Source organism: Octopus bimaculoides, chromosome 4 (genome assembly GCF_046866305.1).
Source record: "Octopus bimaculoides isolate indiv1 chromosome 4, ASM4686630v1, whole genome shotgun sequence".
Classification (NCBI taxonomy): domain Eukaryota; kingdom Metazoa; phylum Mollusca; class Cephalopoda; order Octopoda; family Octopodidae; genus Octopus; species Octopus bimaculoides.
The window spans coordinates 128,989,622-129,013,397 of record NC_142931.1 but is presented as its reverse complement, the minus strand read 5'-3'; the positions used below and the strand labels follow the sequence as shown (position 1 = coordinate 129,013,397).

The following is a 23,776-nucleotide window of genomic DNA, read 5'->3' as shown; positions in this document are numbered from 1 at the left end:
ACAAGCCTCTTTCAGCCTACCATACATTCACAGACCCACTAAAGGAATCAGTATTAAATGATGTCAATGTTTTAAATATAAACACAAGTTGTCGGCCACTTATATATATTTGTTGATTTCTTTACCAACCCCAACGCTGATTACAGAATCTCCAATCAAATAAATTATTTAGCATTCTTCACCATTTTCACTCAAACATACCATAATAAAAAAAATCAAAAAAAAAAAATTCAAAGTTATGCTTGTCATGAAGGAATACAACAATTTCACATAGATTTTACTTCAATACTTTCTGTCCTGGCAGTTTTTTCTCATTGCATCCTTAACAACTAGATTAATGGTAAGAGGTAATTGTGTGACATCAGGTAATCATAATGATCAGTTTTGAGAATCAGATTGAATCTCTGGATCATTACATACCAGTAACTAATAGCCAGTTGACAGAAAGTGTGGCACTAAAAAAAACCCAAATAAAAAAAATGTTTATGAAAATAGTTAGGGAAAAGTATAAATGTTTAGGCCATCATTTACTATCTTCATAAGATATTATCAATACAGGGAATATTGTCAACTATTGGCTGAGAGTAGAGACTGATCTGATGCCTGTGGAGGCCCTCTTAAAAGTGATAGAAGAGAGCAATAGCTGAAGAACCCAAACCCAAGAAGTTTGAAAGATCTGATCAGTTCAAGATTTTAGGAAACAAATTTTAAATCATAAAAGAGTGGGAAGCATATCTTTTTTGAACTATTCTCAATAGAGAGGAAACCAGGGTTTTCAAGACAATAAAAATAGTTTGTATTAATTATAATGTTAAAGAACATCAACATAATAACACTAACAGTAAAAGTATTAACAGCAATATTGAGCATTCACAAATGCTTCACTGCACTCATCTATTTTATTGAGAAGTAAGCAATGTTTTATTAACAAGAGCTGAAATAAGCCAAATTTAAAGGCGGTTTGAAGACCAAGATTTATCTTGACCATGCTAATGAGCTATAGTTTTAGGTAAATATAATCAATTATTGAACTGAAAATATTGACTAACTTCATGCTTTAAAGAATTCCTGGCAGTGGATCAATCTACCTGGTGACTTTATGGCAGTTTGGTAGGAAATTAGGTAAAAGTAACTACAATTAAGTCTTGTTATCACAAAAGACAGGCATACATGACTGGATAACTAAAATAACCTATATGAGCAAAAGGATGTTTTCTAATCATTAAACTCTTTTTAAATTAACATTTATTTAGATATATGTTTAAACAGTGTGTGGTTGTAGACATAACATTTTATATAAAGGAGAATTCCAATTTCTAAAAGTCACAAGGAAATTCTCTTTCATACAGTCTTTATAGCTATCCCAATACTTTTGCTTGAACATACATTCTCTGTACAAACCTTGGATTACTACTAAAAGAAATTTAAATTTATATAGAAAACTATGAGAATATTAAGCATGCTAAAAATACTGACTGCTTGGTTCAGTCACATTCAGTTGAGTCATACTCCAGTAGAGTTATATTTAAAACATAAAATAACAGATAATTGAAGATTAGCATAAATAAATAGTCAAATAAAAAAAATTAAAGATAGTGTTAAACTAAAAAAAAAAAAAAACGTTTTCATCCCAAAAGTTACTTTTTTTTATTGTACAATAATAAAACAAAAACAAAACAGATGACAGTTTAATTGAACAGGAAGTAGTTTTCATCTGTCACAAATTTTTGAAAAGTGGAAAGCTGCAGAAGAGGGAAAGAAATGTTTTAACTGCTAAATATAAAAATTGGCTTATAAAAAAGTGAAACAGTTTTCATCAAGTAAGTAGAAAAATACAACTTTTGCTAAAAATTTTAAAAAAGAAAAAAAAGAAACGAAAAACCAAAACAATAAAAGGAAAACAATGCCATGTTGTTAGAAATGTAAAAATCATCAAACAATTTTCACTTGATTGCTTCTCAGTTAAAAGAAGAAGAAAAAAAAATTGCTTTTCTTTTATAGAAAATATTAGATTTTCTGACATGTCAAGAGATTAACTAAAGAACTTTCAAGATAATTGAACAGAAATGGGAGCATATTTGTTTTTTTTAGATGCCCTTCTGTAAATTGTAGGTAAATAGAAGAAATAATCAATCGAGGCACTGATCACATGAGAAATTGTTGATCACTCTCCGATTAGAGATAATATAATGCAGTATTAAGAAAATATGAAGATGGTCTCCTGCTATCTAATGGAGATTCAACATGGTAAACAAAGTAGCTACTGGTCAGGAAGTTACCTGGCTACAACTAAACTAAGGCCCATGATAGATAGAAGTTTTATTCTACTTAATACTTGAACTGGTGACTGAGACATCACTAGTTCAAGAAGACTTAACCTAACAAGCTATCATTAAAAATATGTTGCCATCTTCTCACTATCGCAATATATAATTCATTTAAAAAAAAAAAAATTACATCATATATTTATTTCCCTCAGGTTTTTTTTTTTTTAGGATTCACACACAAAAAATAAAAATGAAAATAAAACAAACTTTAATGGTTAATTACTCCATTAAATCTAAATATTTGGAATCTGTTTCTTAAGCAACAAACATCTACTGAATTTATATTGAGAAACTACTAGGCTAAAATTGAACCAGAGCCTTAGGAGGGGGTGGGTTTTATAATTAATTTGGGTTGAAATAAATTTGGGTTCAACCTGCTCAAACTATGTAAATTCTCATAATCTCAAAGTGAATTGGAAAAAGAAAAATCTTTCACACACGCAAATGTTCATACTCACTAACAGTGATGCACATGTATACACATATAGACATTCATGCAATGATTCAGTCACACACAGATTGCATGTATCATATGGAAGCAATGTCCCATATAGGGAAAGTATGCTATAGTATTGAATCTTTTCTCCAAACATCTGGATAGAGCAGAATAAAGCACAAGACACATGAAGGAAGGTCATCAGAGATGTGGCAGCAACTTTCATTCTTACCTTTTGAATGTGTTGTCTCAAGATGTAGCAACAAGACTCAACACACCTTTAACTTGTCATATACACACATACAGATACAGGCACACATACATACTCATATATACACTTAGTATCCAACTATGTTAGGTATTACAAGTGTAACAAACTGGTTGCTGAGTGTACACACATAATCACGCACACATGCATAAACACACGTGCATACAAACAGTCACTCAGTCAGTCATATCTGCTGCTTGGTGTTAGGAATTAGAACCAGATCGACATTAAATTATGGTTGACCATTGCTGACTTACTTAACACTCTCTTCCTAGAGAAAATTAACGTTACATCCTCAAAATATTATACAATGCACATCATATGCTGTTCTTTCTATCTGCATCTTTCTCATCTACTGAATGATAACAATAGCAAGGTGACATATGACTGACTAATACAGCAATGTCCCTGTCCTGTACCACTTTTTATTTTTTTACACTCTCTGTGGATCTGTCTCTTGAGGCATCCCTGGGTCAATTGGTGGAGCAGCCTGCACTTTGAACCATGGAGTCTCCTTGTATAGGAACCACAAATTACCAGCCCATACAAATGTGTTCAGAAAGCCAAAAATCTGAAAAAAAAAGACAATGAATGAACTTGCATGTCAGTAAAAATTAAAACTAGAGAATTACATTTCATAAAATTATGCTGTATTACAAAGTGAAGACAACCATTTGCACCACACAGATATGCTTCCTCCTGTTTTCTTTTCTTTTTCTTTTTATAACACAACAGAATTCTTGCTCCTTTAAACAAATAAACAGCGTAGAACATATCCCAGCTACCAGGACACAACCAGCTCTAGTTTTACACTGCAAATCCCACATCAATCACTTCACCAAGACCTTTCCCTGTTGAATTGATATCCTATGGGTGGGGGAAGAAGAATAGACTCTAAGACCTGACTAGCACTTTATTTATTTAATGACCCCAGAACAATGAAAAGTAACACTTAAAAGTTCCTCCCAGATAATTCAAATAACACCATACACCAATTAACACAAACAAGGGGTTACTTGTATTGGATAAGAACAGTTTCTGCTTCAACATTGGCAGTCTGCATGTGCATGTGTGTTGCTGTTGTTCTTTAGTCATAAGTCCACCTTGAATCAACTGAGTTATGATCAAAGGTGCTCCAGTCATGACCACTCCATCTTTATGTATGTCAGTGACTGCAGTATCCAATGTATGCTTCTTTATTTAGGACAGTCAGGTGTTATTTGAGAGAGACCTGGCTGCTATTTCTAGCAAAGCTAGTGACCACGTGTATGTGTGAATGCAATGGTGTGTTGATATACTGTGTGCAGCAAATGGTTGTGTTATTGGTGTGAATATATTTGGTTTGTGATGGTGCATAGTGGTGTGTGTATAGAAGTATTAGTGATGATATGTAAGCATGCAAAAACATACATAGTGTGTGTGTGTGTGTCAGTTTGATGGTGTGCATGTGTCAGTGTATACATATGTGGGTGAGATTGTCTATGTATGTAAGAATGAATGGGTGTATAGAAGTATATGCATGCATATATATGCACGTAATAGTGTGCATAAGAGTATATGCACACAATAGTGTGTATGTATAAGGATATGAGGGATGTATGAAATTAGTTAATAAGTAATGTGAAAACAGCAAAATGTTTCTTACAATTGAGACATCCAGGGTCGAAAAGTTGGCATCTGGTCCTTTTATACAGCGTTTCTCACAACTCAATTTCTGAAATAACGCATCCTCTGGGTCTGAATAGTACTTGAGATCAGAAACACCCTGGGCCCAGGCAGAAGAAGAAATGAGCCACATCAATGCAAAGACAGCAGTTGTGACAAAGTCCTGTGGTGTGAAAGGAAGAGACAAGGTAGAAATACTTCATTCATGATGTTATTCTCATTTTCTATCGTTAACTATTAGTAACTACCATTTCTATCAATAACTTCATAATAGATCATAGCTAATCCAAAACAATTCAAAATAAATAATAAAAAATATATGACATTTATTGCATGGAAACTGAATAAAAAATGTGTATGTTAAGAGGTTAAGCATGCATAACCTTGTAGTTTCAAGATTTCAAATGATGTAATTGCTTGCTTTTAGAATGACATTGGAAAGGAAATATAAGAGGCCACATCTGGCTGGTTTGAACTCAAAACTGGAAGAATATTCAGGCTGGATATGACTGGTTTAAATGCTAAAAGGTTAAACTATTGATTGTAGTTATGTATAATAACATGTTGGACTAAAGATTATAGAAGTGTATAAAGATAAAACTACTGACTGTGGTTATGTATTTAAGTATGTTAGATTAAAGACAGCTGTTGTTATTTTAGTGTGTTAGACTTAAGGTTGTAGTTTTGTATTTGTGTTAATGGAAACATAATACGTACAGTAAACACATCTGATAAATGTACCATAACATGTAATGTTTATTGCAAACATGTAAATGTATAACATGCATAGTAAAAAACCCTCTTTGGTGATAAATGACCATGGGATTGCACCTTGAAAGTTCTCTTCATGTTAGTGGAAGATCAGTAGTCACCCATGCATACCAGCCTTCCCTCTCTATGCCGCTGATGTTATCCAAGGGAGAGGCAAAGGCTGATACAGCTTAGCACCAGTAACATCACAATTCATTTCTGCAGCTGAGTAAACTGGAGCAATGTGAAATAAAGTGTCTTTCCCAAGAACACAACACAGCTTGATCCAAGAATCGAACTCACAACCTCAAAATTGTAAGCTTGATGCTCTAACCACTGAGTCATGTACCTTCACAGTAAACACATTTGATAAAAGTGTATCATGCACAGTTAACATGAAATATAATACTGTAAACAGTAAACTCTGAGATCAGTGAGATTGACATGGTCAACATTTGTCATTAAACATTTGCAACATGATGGTTGCAGGAAAACACATGTAAGGAGGTAATTCCAGAGGGCTGATGCTCTGGAGAGGAAGTAATAGGCATGTGGGTGCAGAGCCTGAGGGCTGGGGTGTGCAAGATAAGGAAGATGAGAGACAAGTGAGTGAGAAGTGCTTGAGTGGAAGTAGCACAAAATCAAGCAGCACTGAAAAGCAGATGCTACTATAGTAGTGGTAGAAAAGGCAGAGAGTGGACACAGTATATCTGTGAATAAAAGGATGAACAGTGATAGTGGTTTCATGCCAATCCATTGAGTGGCCTTCATTTGGATATGGTTCACAATGCCTCTGGTTCAAATTTTTGGCATAAGGCCCGATGATTTGATGAGATGAAGAAAATCAGTTACATTGATTCCAGTACTTTATTTTATCGATCCCAAAAGGATGGAGGGCAAAGTTAGCCATGGCAGGATTTGAACTTAGGATGTAAAAAGCTGGAAGAAATGTTACTAAGTATTTGGTCTGATACACTTATGACTCTGTCAGCTTGCTGTCTTAATAGCAGTAAGAGTGATCCTTTCTACTACAGGCACAAGGCCAAGAATTTTAGGGAGAGGGAGTCGGTCAATTACATCAACCCCAGTATCTGGCTGGTACTTTATTTTATCAACTCCCAAAAGAATGCGAAGTAAATTTCACCTCTGCAATATTTGAACTCAGAACATAGATGGATAAAATGTTAATGATTCTGCCAGCTCACCACCCTAATAATGATGATGATGATGGCTCAGAAAGATCAGAACAAATGAACATAGCTCAAAAAGACTTGAACAAATGAGTATCAGTAGCCATCTACCAATGTGGCTCAAAAAGATTGGTACAAATGTAAAGATAGAACACCAGCAAACATCATCGTTGCTTGGGACTGCAAGAGTCCTCCACAGGGTTCTTGACGCATGATCAGTAAACAAGTGTCACCTCAGTCTGCCAGCAGAATAAACTGAGAGTTTTCATGAAATAATAATAACAACAATAACTGTTTTGAATTTTGGCACAAGGCCAGCAATTTTAGGGGAGGGGTTAAGTTGATTACTACAACCCAGTACTCAACTGGTATCTTGTTTTATCGACTCTGAAAGGACAGAAGACAAAGTTTGCCTTGATGGGATGTGAAAAGCTGAAAGACATTTTTCCCCCCCAAAACCCTAATGATTCTTTCTTTGAATATTGTTACAACATTTACTAGACTGATAGTAATAATCTGAATACTTACGATGATGGTCAGCCTGGTGTTTTTACGATAGACTTCATCAAAGTAGATATAGATGACCAATGCAGCCAGACAGTAGAGGAAGGCCATCACTCCAATGAAGACATAGAATTCGCAACTAGACTTCACACTGTAGTAAATTGACTCCGTAGTCTTGGAATCACTACAGAGAGGAATTTCAGCATGCATATTAATGCTGCAATATAATGTAATGTGCCATTGTTAACACTGGGAAAGTAAATAATTATGAGATTAACATGAGAAAAGACATATCTATATAAACATTCTTTGGTGACTGCTGTCTCATTTAACCTTTCTAGGCTTTTTTTTTTTTTTTTTTTGAAAATATTATTATGGTGGCATTTGAAGCATAAATCAATATGAAATTCTGGTGGGAGGTTTTAGATAAGAACACTTTAAAAAACAGGAAGTTTGTGCCATAGAAACAGAGGTGGTAGATAATTATGGAACTGACATGAGAAAAGACATACCTATGCAAACATTCTTTAGCGACTGCTGTCACTAAAGAAGGCCATATGTATTTCAGTAAGACTCTGCACTATCACACATGGCTCTAGTAACACAGGAATGGATAGCTGAAAATTTTCATGATCACAAAACCTCTAACATTTGGCCTCCTAATTCCTCAGATCTTAATCCATTGGACTATTACATGTGGAGCATTGTTGAGAGAGAGGTCAATGAACACACCTATAACACCAAAGATTCTTTGAAAGCTGCCATAGTCAGAGTAATGTCTAAAATGAACCAGGACCACTTGGTTCAAGCATGTAGATGATTTAGATCTTATATTAAAGCAGTTGTTGAAGCTGAAGGTGGCTTTGTTGAATAACATTATAGAAAAGAAGGTTTATTTTTATCCTCATAGCATTTTTTGATAAATAAAGTTATTATCTGTTATTATATGTTTGTTTCTTTATAAACATAAATCAGTCCTCAGATATCTTATGCACCCTGTATATATATATATATATATATATATATATATATATATATATATATACACACACACACACAATGGACTTCTTTCAGTTTCTGTCTTCTAAATCCACTCACAAGGCTTTGGTTGTCCCGAGGCTATAGTAGAAGACACTTGCCCGATGTGCCACACAGTGGACTGAGCCCAGAATCATGTGGTTGGAAAGCAAGCTCCTTACCACGCTTTTTACCATAGCTTGCACCTATGGTATGTTTGTATATTTTTAGTATGACATTGTAGGGTAGGTGTGAGAGATTGGATCATCGTTATTCAATGTCCACTTTCCATGTTGGCATGGGTTGGAGCTGGCAAGCCAGAAGACTGCATCACGCTTCACTGCCTCTTTTGGCATGGTTTTTACAGCTGGATGCCCTTCCTAATGTCAACCACCTTACAGAGAGAGAGAGAGAGAGAGGGAGGGAGGGAGAGAGAGAGAGAGAGAGAGAGAGAGAGGGGAGGGAGGGAGGGAGAGAAAGAGAGATAGAGAGAGAGAGAGGGGGGAGGGAGAGAGGGGAGGGAGAGAGAGAGAGAGAGAGAGAGAGAGAGAGAGAGATGTACAGAAATCCATAGTCTGAAAATTTTTCTTTTCCATGTATCATCAATATTTCACTAGCCATCATTTGAAAGTTAAACAAAGTTTAGTAGTTTAGCAGCTGTGGTAATAAGTTAGTTGCCAACTAGAATAAAAACATGGTGCCAAAAGGCTCTGGCCATAAAGTACCTGATGCTTAATGTCTGACGTCAAATAAGTTAGTGTCGAATCAGCAGCACCAAATAGGCAGGGCTAAAATGACTGTACCAAAACATCTCATATCCTTACACTCACAATAGGCTTATGCAGATTCTGTTTACCAAGCTTCACTCACAGAATATTAGTCAACCTGAGGTTACAACAGACAACACCTGACTAAGGTACTGCACAGAGGGATGAAAGGCAAAACCACATGTTTGCAAAAGCGAGCTTAACCTCAAGTGGTACCACTAAGCAAAGCATATAACTTTGGAAGGTTTCAGTTTGTTTGAGTGAATAAGAGATTAACTGTAGGAAAAGTTTCCATCATTCTTATCACCACTCATGCAAGTAATGGAAAACTAGACACATAATAGCAAAAACTATAAAGTAAAAGGAAATAGAATACTTACATAAAAGGATAATCTAGTTTGAATGAATAGTTCTTACTGTTAGTTCCCCCTTCACATTTTATGCTGAAACTAGATTCTGTCTCAACACTGCAGGTAGTGGCAAATGCAAATATTGATAAAATCTGAAAGTTAACAAAAGAAAGGAATAAAATGAATGACAGTTACGAACACAAATATTTCAGAATCGCATTTCTTACATATACATGTGTGCATCATACAATGTAATTCACAAAATATTATTCTATGGAGAAAAACCTCATCCAAAATCTCAGGAATTTTCTCTCCTTGTGACACAATTTTATATTTATTTTACAAATGCTTTTTACTGATGTTGTCCACCACTTGTTTCTTTAAAATCTTCCCCCACCTTCCTAAATCTTTGCTGCTTCATACAGAAATAAATTGACAGAATCATCAGAGCAGTGGACAGAAGCCTTGCAATATTTGTTCTGGCTGGGTTCTCTGAGTTCAAATTCCAGCAAGGTCAACTTTGTCTTTCATTCTTTTAGGGCTGATACAGAAGTAAAAAAGAAAAGAGAAATGACAGTCGCAGGCATGGCTTGCTTCCCAACCAGATGCTTTTGGGTTCAATCCTACCTTGTGGCACCTTAGGCAAGTGTCTTCTGCTATAGCCTCAGGCCAACCAAAGCCTTGAGTGGATTTGGTAGATGGAAACTGAAAGAAGCCCATCATGTGTATATATATATATATATATATATATATATATATATATATTATAAAATAAGAGCAGGAAAATTACATCAAAAAAATCATCGCAGAAGATATACGTCCAAAATAATATTGTATTAATAGATAGCTGTATAAATATATAAAGTATGATTATTTAAAAAGTTAAAACTTTTTAAATAATCATACTTTATATATTTATACATCTATCTATTAATACAGTATTATTTGGGACGTATATCTTCTGCGATGATTTTTTGATGTAATTTTCCTGCTCTTATTTTATAATATAATATATAATCGCTCTTACTAAATGTCTAAATACCTTTAATGTTTTAGACATTTCCCTACCATGAGCACTAATTAAAATTCAGTATATTGTATACTAATTGAATATATTTAATTAATGATATATATATATATATATATATAGATATATATATGTATATATATATATATATATATAGATATATATATGTATATATATATATATATATATATATATATATATATATATATATATATATATACAACGATATATATATGTATATATATATATATATATATACAACGATATATATATATATATATATATATATATATATATATATATACAACGATATATATATATATATATATATATATATACAACGATATATATATATATATATATATATATATATATATACAACGATATATATATATATATATATATATATATATATATATATATATATATATACAACGATATATATATATATATATATATATATATATATATATATATATATATATATACAACGATATATATATATATATATATATATATACAACGATATATATATATATATATATACAACGATATATATATATATATATATATATATATATATATATATATACAACGATATATATATATATATATATACAACGATATATATATATATATATATATATATATATATATATATACAACGATATATATATATATATATATATATATATATATATATATATATATATACACAACGAGATATATATATATATATATATATACAACGATATATATATATATATATGTATATATATATATATATATATATATATATTTGCTGAATGAGACCCAGCATGGTTTCCGTCCAGGTAGAAGCTGCCTCACGCAGCTCTTGCAGCATTATGACTGGGTCCTGAAGCAGCTACTTGACCATTCAAATGTTGATGTGATATATCTCGACTTTGCAAAAGCCTTTGACAAAGTTGATCATGGCTTGATGTGTCACAAGCTGCGAAACCTTGGCATAGCTGGTAAATTAGGAGAGTGGCTGCATGACTTCCTGAATGGTAGAAGTCAGACAGTTGCAGCCAATGGAGAACTATCTAGGGAAACACAAATATTGAGCGGTGTTCCACAAGGAACTGTTCTGGGGCCACTACTGTTCATAGTGACCCTTCTGGACATGCCCACGGTCACTCGGAGAGCCACTGTCACTAGCTATGCTGATGACACAAAGATATCTCAGGCAATAAAGAATCCTGATGATATTGTAAGCCTGCAGAATGACCTAAATGCAATATATGAGTGGGCAGAGCAAAATAATATGCAGTTCAATGCAAAAAAATTTCAAGTACTGCGCTACAAGACCACAAGCACCTCCCAACTGGCATACACAGGGCCTGGAGGTACTGCAATCCCAGAACCACAAACAGTAAGAGATCTGGGCATCAACATGTGTAGTGATGCATCATTTCACATGCACATTGTCAAGTTGACAGCAAAGTGCAGACAACTGGCAGGGTGGATACTGAGGACATTCCGTACAAGGGATCAAAAAGTCATGTTGACTCTGTGGAATACATTTGTTCTGAGCCGCCTAGACTATTGCTCTCAGTTGTGGTCACCACACAGTGTTAAGCGGACAGCAGAACTCGAGGCAATTCAGCGGCACTATACAAAAAAGAACGCCACAGTCCAACAGATGAACTACAGGGAGCGACTGAAGGCACTAGGTCTCTACTCCCTGGAGCGCAGGCGGGAGAGATATGTAATAATATACATATGGAAAATACTGGAAGGACTGGTGCCAAACTTTGGCATCAAGTACTACAGGAACGCCCGCACGGGTCGCCACTGCATGGTGCCAAAGGTACCGTCCACTGCATCTCACATAAGAACAAGATACTGCAGCAGCCTCGGTTTCAGAGGACCTCAGCTCTTCAATGCCCTGCCAAAACATTTGAGAGACATGCAAGACATGGATGCGGAGGTCTTCAAGACAACACTTGACGCTTTCCTCTCCACGGTACCAGACGAACCAATGGCTCGTAATGAGACGCAGTTTAGGGCAGCTATGTCAAATTCTCTTATAGACCAGATGTGCCATCAAAATTCTTGATTGGACCATGTCAGGTGGGGGAGAAGAGCCATGCGAGGAACGTGAAAATCCCGGTGGTGCACCAGCATGACCGCAGCCACTTGGCTGAAACACATAAATAAAAATATATATATATATATATATATATATATATATATATATATATATATATATATATATATGTATATATATATATATATATATATATATATATGTATATATATATATATATATATATATATATATATATATATATATATATATATATATATATATATATATATATATATATGTATATATATATATATATATATATATATATATATATATATATATATATATATATATATATATATATATATATATATATGTATATATATATATATATATATATATATATATATATATATGTATATATATATATATATATATATGTATATATATATATATATATATATGTATATATATATATATATATATATATATATATATATATATATATATATATATACATATAACGATATATATATATATATATATATATATATATGTATCTATGTGTATGCCTTTGTATCTGTATTTGTCCCCCCTTCACTGCTTGACAATGAGTGCTGGTTTGTTTACATCGCTGTAACTTAGCAGTTCAGCAAAAAAGGAACTGATAGAATAAGTACTAGGCTTTAAAAAAAATAAAATAAATAAGTCCTGGGGTTGATCTGTTCGAGTAAAACCCCCTCAAGGCGCTACTCCAGCATGGCCACAGTCAAATGACTGGACTTTGTGGCGATATTCAGTTTCAGCCATTTATAATTTGAGTTCAAACTGCACTGAGTTAATAATTATCAGTCTGGAGAACATTCAGCTCAGTAAAGGATATGTTAAAAGTGAACCTCGACAGAGCCACTTGCGCAAACCTCTTCAACAGCATGATTCTACCTGCAAAACAACACAAAGAGCCATGGAAAGATCGATGCTGGGAACTTCCTTGAGAGATCACATCTGAAATGAGCAGATTAGGGAGAGAACTAGAATGAAAGATGTTATCACTGAATACTGTTTGAACAAACTCAGATGGACCAGACATGTTGCACGGTGCACCAATAATCGGTGAGCCTGTGCAGTTGTTGAAGGGTATCCATGCAAGCAGAAACGATCCCTTGGAAGGTCTCCACTCAGATGGATTGATGATGTAAAAAGAATAATAGGACTACAAAGGAGAAGGATGAACAGAATGGATGAAATGCTGTGGCCAACAGATTCAAAGAGAGACCCGACAGTCTGGCTGGTCAAGGTGATCGAGCTGAATACACTGAGCATTAATTCAATTGAATGTTTCCCATTCCCAGTAAATTTCCCAAGTTACTAATAATACATTTTGGCAGTGGTCGGGGAGAATGCTCATAACAACATCCCAGTTTGCTTTTCCTATAAATGCAAGTTTTGTAATCAATGAAAAAACAAACAAAAAAACATCTTCATTAAATGACAGCAAATATAAAATCTGATGAATGGAAAAATTGAATAAGCCTGTGAAGTTATGCAGAAAACAATAAATCATTGGTGAAATGATGTGACAAGTTTGACTAATATTAAATAAACATCATCAATAACAACAACACCAGTGACAAATTTTAAGTCTTTCTTATCCATATTTCTAATAAAATATACTGTTTTTGTACTTCAATTAATTTTGAAAATAAATGAGAATTTGGAGGGATTTTGTAAAAATAGCTGTCATTATTAAGCTGTTGTTTGGAAAACATAACAAAGGATTCTTAGATTAAATTGACAGGCAATTTTATCTTAAATATGAACACTTTAAAGCAGGTTTTGTGTCATAGGAATAGAGATAGTCTCATGAAGGTTGGTAACAGAAAAGTCAGACAACTTGTGGCTATGAGCAAACTACTTAACCCAACACTGATGAGTGAAGAAATTAATAACCAACATTTCAGTAATTAAAAAAATTAATTGGAAAATGAATAACAAAAAGAGAGATTTTAGTGATATAAAAATTATTTATAATGTAGAACTGACAATATTGGTTTGATATGTTTTCCTGAAATAATAATAATAATAATAATAATAATAATAATAATAATAATAATAATAATAACAAAAAAGAAAAATAGATGGCTTGAGTATTTTAGTTACTCACTTCTTCAAATATATATATAGATGTACATACATATTTATTTTACTTAAGAAAAAAACCCAGCTGGCTTTTTAACTGATATTTCTAATGATACACTATATACGTCTGACCCTCATAACAATAAATAAAAGTTGAAAAACAATAGAAGACATAAGTGACATTTAAGAAATAACTACAGTTTTGAGAGAGAAAAAGAGATGGGCGAGAGGGGAAGGACGAGAGAGAGGAAGGGATACACGGGGGGGGGGGAGAAAACAACAGAAACAAAGAAAGAGAAAATCAGAGAGAGAGAGAGAGAGAGCTAAACATAGATAGAAAGAAACACACTCACATACAAAGAAAAAAACACAAACACACACAGACTTGGGGAACTACAAATACAAAAATCGTAAAATAAAGTGTCAGAGGAAAATTACATCCAAGTGAAAGGAGCTAACGGCAACATTGATATTAATTTTAGGCTGGAATATTTTTACCCATGTTTCATTCATTTATTTCTTAAATTTTATTTCTTTCTTTTCAAAGATGCAAATCAATATTTATTGAACCACTTCATTTGCATACTGCAGTGTTGGAGTGTTCACCGTTTTAAATGTAAGGCACCACTTTCGTTGCCACAGCAGTGTTGGACACTGCACCAGCCAAACATAAAACTCCCCTTATGCTGGACACTGTAGTGGTACTCTCTGCATTACCACTTTTGTTGATCACACAGCAGTGTTAGACACTCTGCCATGCATCAATACACCACTTCTGTTAACATTCTAGTGATTTTCATTTCTCAGTTCAAACAAAACACCACTTCAGTTGTTACTGGAGTGTTGGACTCTGTACCAGTGAAACATAAAGGAACCTTTTTGAGGCCATTCTTCTCAATGGAAGTAGCAGTCAAATGTCCTTCAAAAAGAATAAGGATTATATCTGCAAAAAGTAAGGATTATATAATGCAGCCTCTTAAAAATGTTGTGTCTGAATAAAAGACAGGATTGTCACAGCTTGGACATCTTTCATCACAGGTCTGTATGGATCAATAATGACCTGATTTCTACAGTAAAAACCCTCTTTAGTCATGAACAACCATAGGATTGCACCTAGAATGTTCTCCTCCAAGGCACAAGCCCGGACAATACCATGCATACCAGCCTATTCTCTCCATGCCACTGATGTGATCCAAGGAAAAGGTAAAAGCTGATACAGCTTGGTACCAGTGACATCACAGCTCATTTCTACAGCTGAGTGAACTGGAGCAACATGAAATAAAGTGTCTTGCTCAAGAACACAACACACAGCCTGGTCCAGGAATAAAAACATTACTTCTGTTGATATTGGAGCACTGCACACTTGCAAAAGTTAACGACAATGTCTATAAACACCTATGTTTTCAGACACAAATTGACAAGGTACATGTCCAGTTTCTGTAATGATGGCATAGTCTGGGAAGGGAGTGTGCGAAATGAATCCAGTGTATTACTGGTATCTATTTTAGAGTCTTAACTCCGCAGGAATTCTGAATATATATATATATATATATATATATATATATATACAGAGAGAGAGAGAAAGAGAAGAGAGAATAAAATTAAATGTTGTCACAGATTTAGTCCAAAATGCAGTCATGCCTTTTCTACTGATTCTCTGCTGCCCAATTATGCAAAATATTAACAATCTCCGATGCCTTATATGATATTATCATGTAACTGCTTCCTATTCCCTGGCTTCTTCTGTCCCTTGTTTCTTTTGTTTGTCCCCCTCCTTGTCAGCGAATTATATAATCAATAGTAGCGAAATGAGGAAACTTGTCCAAGAAATAATTTAAATACAAACCAGCGTGGCACGATATATATTAATATTGACTGAAATAGCTATGTTGAATAGATATAATCTGATCAGAACTTGAAGTGAGGGATGAAACAGAAAGAGAGAGATTTGTGGTAGAGAGGATGAAAGAGAGAGAGAGAGAGAGAGAGAGAGAGAGAGAGAGAGTGATGATGATGAAGAGAGTAAGAGAGGGAAAGGATGTTGAATATTTTTGTAAAATATATCACAATTCCATTATGTATTGACATGGGATACAATAACAGTAAGTTTCTCTTCAATTTTATATTGAAAATCAATAAAGTCTAGTTTTTAGATAAATATTCTCAATTCTCTTTGTTCATCCACCAAATCTACAAGATAGATTAATTTCTTTTTTTTCTTTTTAAAATTATATTTTGTAGCTGCAACAATATTCAGCTAAATACACTTCAATTGTAATGACATGACTAAACTCATAGCCTGCACATGTATGTGTGTGCATGTGCACATGTGTGAGGGAGGTGCGCATGGGGGAGGGAGGTTGTCATTTTCAAGAATAAAAATTTCGGCATTTCACCTTGATAAGCGTATGATATAGTAAAACAGGATAATTTGAGGGAACTAGTGATGGTCAGCAGACCAAGAAGTTTAACCAGTCGAATAAATCATTTTGCTGTGAGCAAAAAATAAAAGTAAAAATAGTAAAGCAAGCTTAAAAGGTACAGAGGATTCACAATACATCCATGTATGCTGGGGATTATAAAACCTACAACAATGTAGGGGATTATTCACTTCAGAGACACGGGTGCAGATCAGAATAATTCCAATAGTACAGGAGATAACAACTTGGGTGATATAGGGATTATAACATCTCTAGTGATATAGGGATTATAACATCTCTAGTGATATAGGATTTAAGATACATTCAGAAACAGAGGTGATTTTAATAACTCTGGTCCCATCTTCCCAAACTACCTTAACCATTTCAGTACCAATGCATCCAAGACTGCTCCTGGTTCTATGGTATGAACTATGGTGTCTAAAAGTGATCTACATTAACCATTCAGCATTCAAACTGGACATATCCAGCCGCTCACCTCAACCCTACAATGCCATTCTAACATTAAATAACCACATTATTGAAATCTCAAAGCTATGAGATAATGCATGATTAATTCAAAACAATATAAATAAATTATATTTGACAAAGTAATTTGAATACTAAAGGGTTAAAACCTTCCATCAAAATTTCATGTTATTTTGTATTTGAAACACCAGCTTAATAATGGCAGAATTATGTTAGAAAAGTCTTCATTATTTTCTGAAGTAATTGAGACAAAGGCAATGTATTTGAACAGAAATTTGGTAACTAAAGGGTTCAGGCTATCACTTCACCCTTCACCTCTACTAGCAGTTGCCCATGTACCATAACTATATGACACTGTTACAGTGTACCTTGACTGTTCTGACACTGCCACAGTGTACTGCCTGCATTGGTCATGTGAGCTACATTCATTAAAAACATGTACCCAACCTACATACATTAATAGCATGTCACCTACATAACAATATGTCAAGTTTAGATTCCCTCAGCCAGTGTTATGTATTTAGTGTAGCTCTAGCACAATATACCATAGCTGACATTACCAACATGGTTACAAGGTACAAGAACAACAGTTTGCAATATACTAAGGTATTTTTGTATCTTTATAACCAAGATCTCAACACAATTTTAGTATTGCATTAACTGTAATTTCCAATATATTAAACCTTGTGGGAATTCCTTTAACTTTATCGTGGGGTAAGAAGTAGATCATAGCCACTTGGAAAATATTCTTTAGTTAAATGTGAGTGAGCTAATTTGTATTCTGGTGTTAGTTTGACAACTGTTAAAGGGGGAAAAAATACGAATATATCATCACTAACATACCAAAACATTCAGTATATTATATTATATTTATATGTTTAAAGCACATACAGTTTTCAGGAAAAATGAAACTTGGAGGATAAGTGAATTATCTAGCACAGACATTTTAAACGTTGAGTAACATTTTGTCAAAAAAAGCAAGATAAATTTAACAAAATACAAATGCTTCCTGGATGGCATTTTCTTAACTGCAATACAATGCAACATTAATGTAGTAATCTATGTATTAGAGATACTGAGATAAATCAGAAACATGTACCATCATTCTTAGGTATTCGATTATAGTGTATAGATTAACAGGACAAGCCCTGCTCAATTGACATAGGAGCAGGACATCAACCCAATCTATCAAGTGGGATACGCTACTATAACTCTAGAACAACATCTCTGCTGTAATTGTAATAATGTGATAGCTGAGGGGATAAAGTACTGGACAACCCAGCTACCCTGCTGGTGTTTCATTGAGTTACTATGAAAAACATTATATTCTGTATTAACCCAATTCATCTAACTGTCAGGACGACAAGATACTAGATTATTTAAGAATATTATCTGACATAGAGTTATCTTCTACCCAAGTGGAGTCTTAGCTCTACTCTTCACTATTGTGTTTCTAGACAGAATACATTATTCTATATAACCTCAGTTCCTTAAGCTGTCATGTAGTACACACACGCACACACACACAAAATCAATCTGAAAATGTTACTTGCAATAGGCAAGCATTCCATACAAAGGGAAATTTATCTTTCATCTGTTAAACACCATCAAAACAAGGCTAGAAATGTACTAGTAACCTTTGAAAATACCCTTGAAGATTTAGATGGGGATTCACATATGAACTCAATTTCGCCACTGTCTAATAACTATTGTAATTTTACAAAAGCAACATTGAATATTTGGTGAATCATGCAATGGAATATAGAATATCTCTAAACAGAATTATTTTCCTTTCTTTTCAGTTTTCCAGTTCAAGTAATAATGAATGAAATGTCAGAGCAATGCTGCACAGTTGACAGAAGCTATATCACCAATATTGACACTAACATCCAGGGTAGTAGATAGACAATCCATAAATTACAGGAAAGCAATATATCAAGGTAAAAGCATAAGGCAAATATTTATATAAAAAAAATTACTATGCCAACAACAACAACAACTATAGCAACATTTCATTTTCCACTCTGTAGTTTTTTTCCACGGTCAATAGGTTCTGATAGCTATATATATGTGTAGGTGTGATATATTATTTATGTATGTATGTATATATATATATATATATATATATATATATATATATATATATATATATATGTATGAGAAAGAGTGAAGAGATCGTGTGTGTGTGCGCGTGTGTGAATATATCATCATTTTACATTCATTTTTCCATACTTGCATGGGTTGAATAGGTCTTCTCCAGTACAGCAAGATCTTATCTTTTGGTGTCTCTTTACAGAGATTCAGGTTTTGAGATCAGTTCTCCACTACTCCCACCCATATTTTTTTCTGTGCTTGAGGAGACCTATTGAATGAAGTACATCAACATCAAAATCAAATCAAATGAGCAGCCATGTATCTACTCTACACCAAAAAAAATCCTGTGTTAGCCCTTTTTTAATACCTAGCATAAAGCTGCCTTCCTCTCTACTGTGGCCCCACTCAGATGATAGAGGCTCTAGTCTCATGAGCTGCATGGCAACATCACTAGTACTGATGTCATGAAAAAGGGCAGCCAGTACACTCAGTAAAGTGGTTGCTGTTAGGAAGGGCATCCAACCATAGAAACCATGCCAAAGAAGACACTGGGGCATAACAGTCCTCCATCAGGTCCTCTCAAACTGTCCAACCCATACCAGCATGGAAGATATTAAAAGATGATGATTAACATTTAAACACACACACACAAAGTATAAATAGCTATAAGCTAAAAATCTTTCTGTAGATATAAGGTGAGTATTCTTTCTCTGATGTTTAAGAAGACTAGAAACCAGTCAGTCTGATCCCTTTTTTTTCTGTCTACAGGGAGATAAAATCATGTGTTGTAACCACTGTCCTCTTTTCACAACAAGGCTGAATTTTCGATCATTTAAAAACCATATTTTCATTTCAAATTATGGGGAAAGAAAAGGAGGGAAAAAATAATGTGCAAAATTTAAATACACGTGCGTGTGTGTGTATACAGAAATAATTAGATAAACAGATGGATGCATCGTATATGCATATGTATGTGTGTATACATAAATGAGTGTGTGTATATATATATATATATATATATATATATATATATATATGTATGTGCGTATGTGCATATGTAGATGAGGAGAGGGAGAGAGAGAGAGAGAGAGAGAGAGAGAGAGAGAGAGATAAAGCAAATTGAAAAGGTGTAAAATCAAATTATTTGTGGTGTCAAAGTAATTAAATATAATGAAATCTGAAAGTAATTATCCTGCACTTTGCTGCCACCGTCGCCATGCCTTCGGTGTGACTGTACAAAGCATACAGCTGCACTTTACAACTATGACTGCAACCACAGATTACATTAAACAAGTGGTGCATGGCTACATTATTTTTAATTGTCACTTGCATGCTGTTGGTTTCAGTTTGATTATTGGGGCTTCTGTTGAACACATTCGCAAGGTATGACACAGAGACTTCGCCACATCACATCTGTCACCCACACACACAACCGCATCCTTGTCAAAGCGTCTAAATTCATTTCAGCTTTATGTACAAGTTCTGTCACCTGAGCAAATACAGAGATGAGGCTGAAGGTGTTGGCGAGTGGGTAATGATCACAGGTTTGTGAAGGCAAGATTGCTTACGACATTACAGGTGGTGGTGGTGGTGGTGAAGCCGGTGATGTTCGTGGTAGGTGTTAGTAGTCATTGTGGTAACGACAGGGAACAGCAGTAATGACAAATGACCATGGGAGTGCTATCAATAATGGTGGTGGCGGTGGTGGTAATTGTGGGGGTGGTCGTGGAGGTGGTCATGGTGGTTGTAGAGGCGGTGGTGGTTGTGATGGTGGTAGTGGTAGCGACAGGGGTGGTGGGGTGGGGGTGGGGGTGAGGGTGATGATTGTTGTGATAGTGATGGTAGCAGTGGTGGTGGTGATGGTGGAGGTTGCAGTTGTGATGGTGGTGGTGGCTGCAATGGTGGTTGTAATGGCAGTTGTGATGGTGGTGGTGGTGGTTGTGGTTGTGGTGGTGGTTGTAGTGGTGGTTGTGGTGGTGGTTGTGGTTGTAGTGGTGGTTGTGGTGGTGGTGGTGGTGGTGGTTGTGGTGGTGGTGGTGGTAATGGTCAAGACTGGTGGAAGTGATGGTGTGGCAATCAGTTTTGTATTTTAAAATTTTGTATTATTATTTCTTTTGACATTGTTCTCACTTTAGTTGAGGTTTTTGGTGGTATACATTGGTTTTTGCTACCATTAACCTCGTACATAATTCAATATTATTTATGTAGCAGGGTAATGAGCTGGCAGAATTGTTAGCACACGGGGCAAATTGCCTCGCAGTATTTTGTCTGCCTTTACGTTCTGAGCTCAAATTCCACCGAAGTTGACTTTGCCTTTCATCCTTTTGGAGTCGATTAAATAAGTTATGCACTGGGGTTGATGTAATCTACTTAATCCCTTTGTCCATCCTTGTTTGTCCCCTCTATGTTTATCCCCCTCCCCGGGAGAAATAAAGAAATAAATATTAATTATGTAGATACAGACATGGCTATGTAGTTAAGGAGGCTGTCTTGCAATCACAAGACTCCAGGTTCAGTCCACTATGTAGCGCTTTGGACAAATGTCTTCCATTGTAACCCCAGCCAGACAAGAACTTATGAATGAATTTGGTAGATGGAAACTGTGTGGAAGTTCATCATGTGTGTGTGTATGAAACATGTGTGCATCTTTGTATTTGACTCCCACCCCACTGCTTGACAGTTGTTGTTGGTTTGTTTATATCCCTGTAACTTAGTTTAGCAAAAAGGATATATAGAATAAATATTGGGCTTAGAATTAATAATTACATATTTGCTCAACTAACACTTTAGTATTTAAACCAATAAGATGCTGCCCAAATATTCTACCTGCTTTATGTTCAAACTGGCCAGACGTAGCCTCTCACACCTACCCGACAATATCAGTCTAAAATTTAACAGTTATTTCATCAAAACCTCAAAACTACAAGATAATTAAAGACAAGCATTACTTTTGACAGAATAATGTGAATGTGAAAGGGTTAAACCCTTCAAGGTGGTGCCCCAGCTTGGCCGCAGTCCATGTGTAAGAGAAAAAAGAGATACTGTGGATGGTCAATGTCAAATGTGAATCCATTAGAAAGGGCATCCAGCCATAAAAACCCAGCCAAAACAGACAACTGGAGCCTGGTACAGCTCTCCAGTTTATCAGTCCCATTCAAACCATTTAACCCAGTTGAGTACTGGGGTCGATGTAATTGACTTATCCTGCTTCTCAAATTGCTGGCCTTGTGTCAAATTTTGAAATTAATATTCATTAATACTTACATAGAACTGAGAACTTAACAAATGCATTAATAACTGAGACAGCTAGGGATTCAACCTGTTGCTGTACGACAGGGATCTCCAAAGTGGTCGATATCGACCCCCTGAGGGTCAGTGGGATTATTCAAAGGGTCGATAAATGCACATCTACTTAATTATCATTATTAATTAATTTTTTTGTACATGCCTGGGGGTCGATGAGGGGGTCCGGGATTCCATGAAGGGATTGATGTTCTAAAAAGTTTGGGGGACCCTTGCTGCATGATAACAGAATTTTTATTTTTCTTACTACAAATATATAATGTGTTGACTAGAAGATACAGAAATATTAAATATTTTACTTATATAATGGATCTGATTCAAACACAAGGTAAAGAGTCTGTACATATGTGCATAAGTGTGTGTGTGTGTGTGTGTGTGTGTGTGTGTGTGTGTGTGAAACAGAGTGTATGTGCAAGTGTGCGCAAATGTGGCTTTAAAATGATGTATGCACATACATACAAAAACTGTGATGTTGAGTGTATATGAATTTGAGACTGTATGCTTGTTGTGTGTATGCTAATGCACAGAGGTTGTGTGTGTGTGTGTGTGTGTGTGTGTGTGTGTGTGTGTGTGTGTGTGTGTGTGTGTGTGTAATATATAAATAATATAACATGTAAGATAAAAATCTAGCAGAAAATGTTGCATGTCTGCAAAGAAGATAAGGATTTGCTGAATTGTTTTTAATGGAACTGCAGCTTATTCTTCTCTCTGGAGGATGTGAAAATCTTCAATTAGCTCTGGTTATTGCTGTTAAGGGCAGTGGGGAGTGATGGGGGTTGGGACGGGTAGGTAGGAAACAAGGATTGATCAAAGACAGAATGGAACTGGATGATTGAATGGTGGTGGTGGTGGTGGTGGTGGTGGTGGTGTCGAGACAGGAAGAGAAAGTGAACTGATGGCAGTTTCCTTTGATTGTTGAATGGATGGAAGGAAAATATTTGGACAATCTGATAGTGGCATAAAATAGCAAACTGAAG

At 34.8% G+C, this 23,776-nt stretch overlaps 1 protein-coding gene across 3 annotated transcripts in view; it reads right to left on the bottom strand.

Moving 5' to 3' along the window:
- Positions 1-1,622: 1,622 nt before the first annotated feature.
- Positions 1,623-23,776, bottom strand: part of LOC106867540 (synaptophysin) — a 185,024-nt gene continuing 162,870 nt past the window's right edge. For all 3 annotated transcript variants that reach the window (XM_014912438.3, XM_052967478.2, XM_014912440.3), the window contains 4 exons: positions 9,305-9,426; positions 7,165-7,357; positions 4,677-4,859; positions 1,623-3,602 (listed from right to left, as the gene is read on the bottom strand). In XM_014912438.3, the coding sequence (XP_014767924.1) occupies positions 3,465-3,602; positions 4,677-4,859; positions 7,165-7,357; positions 9,305-9,426 (636 nt within the window). In that variant the 3' untranslated portion in view covers positions 1,623-3,464. The remainder of the gene's footprint in view (positions 3,603-4,676; positions 4,860-7,164; positions 7,358-9,304; positions 9,427-23,776) is intronic.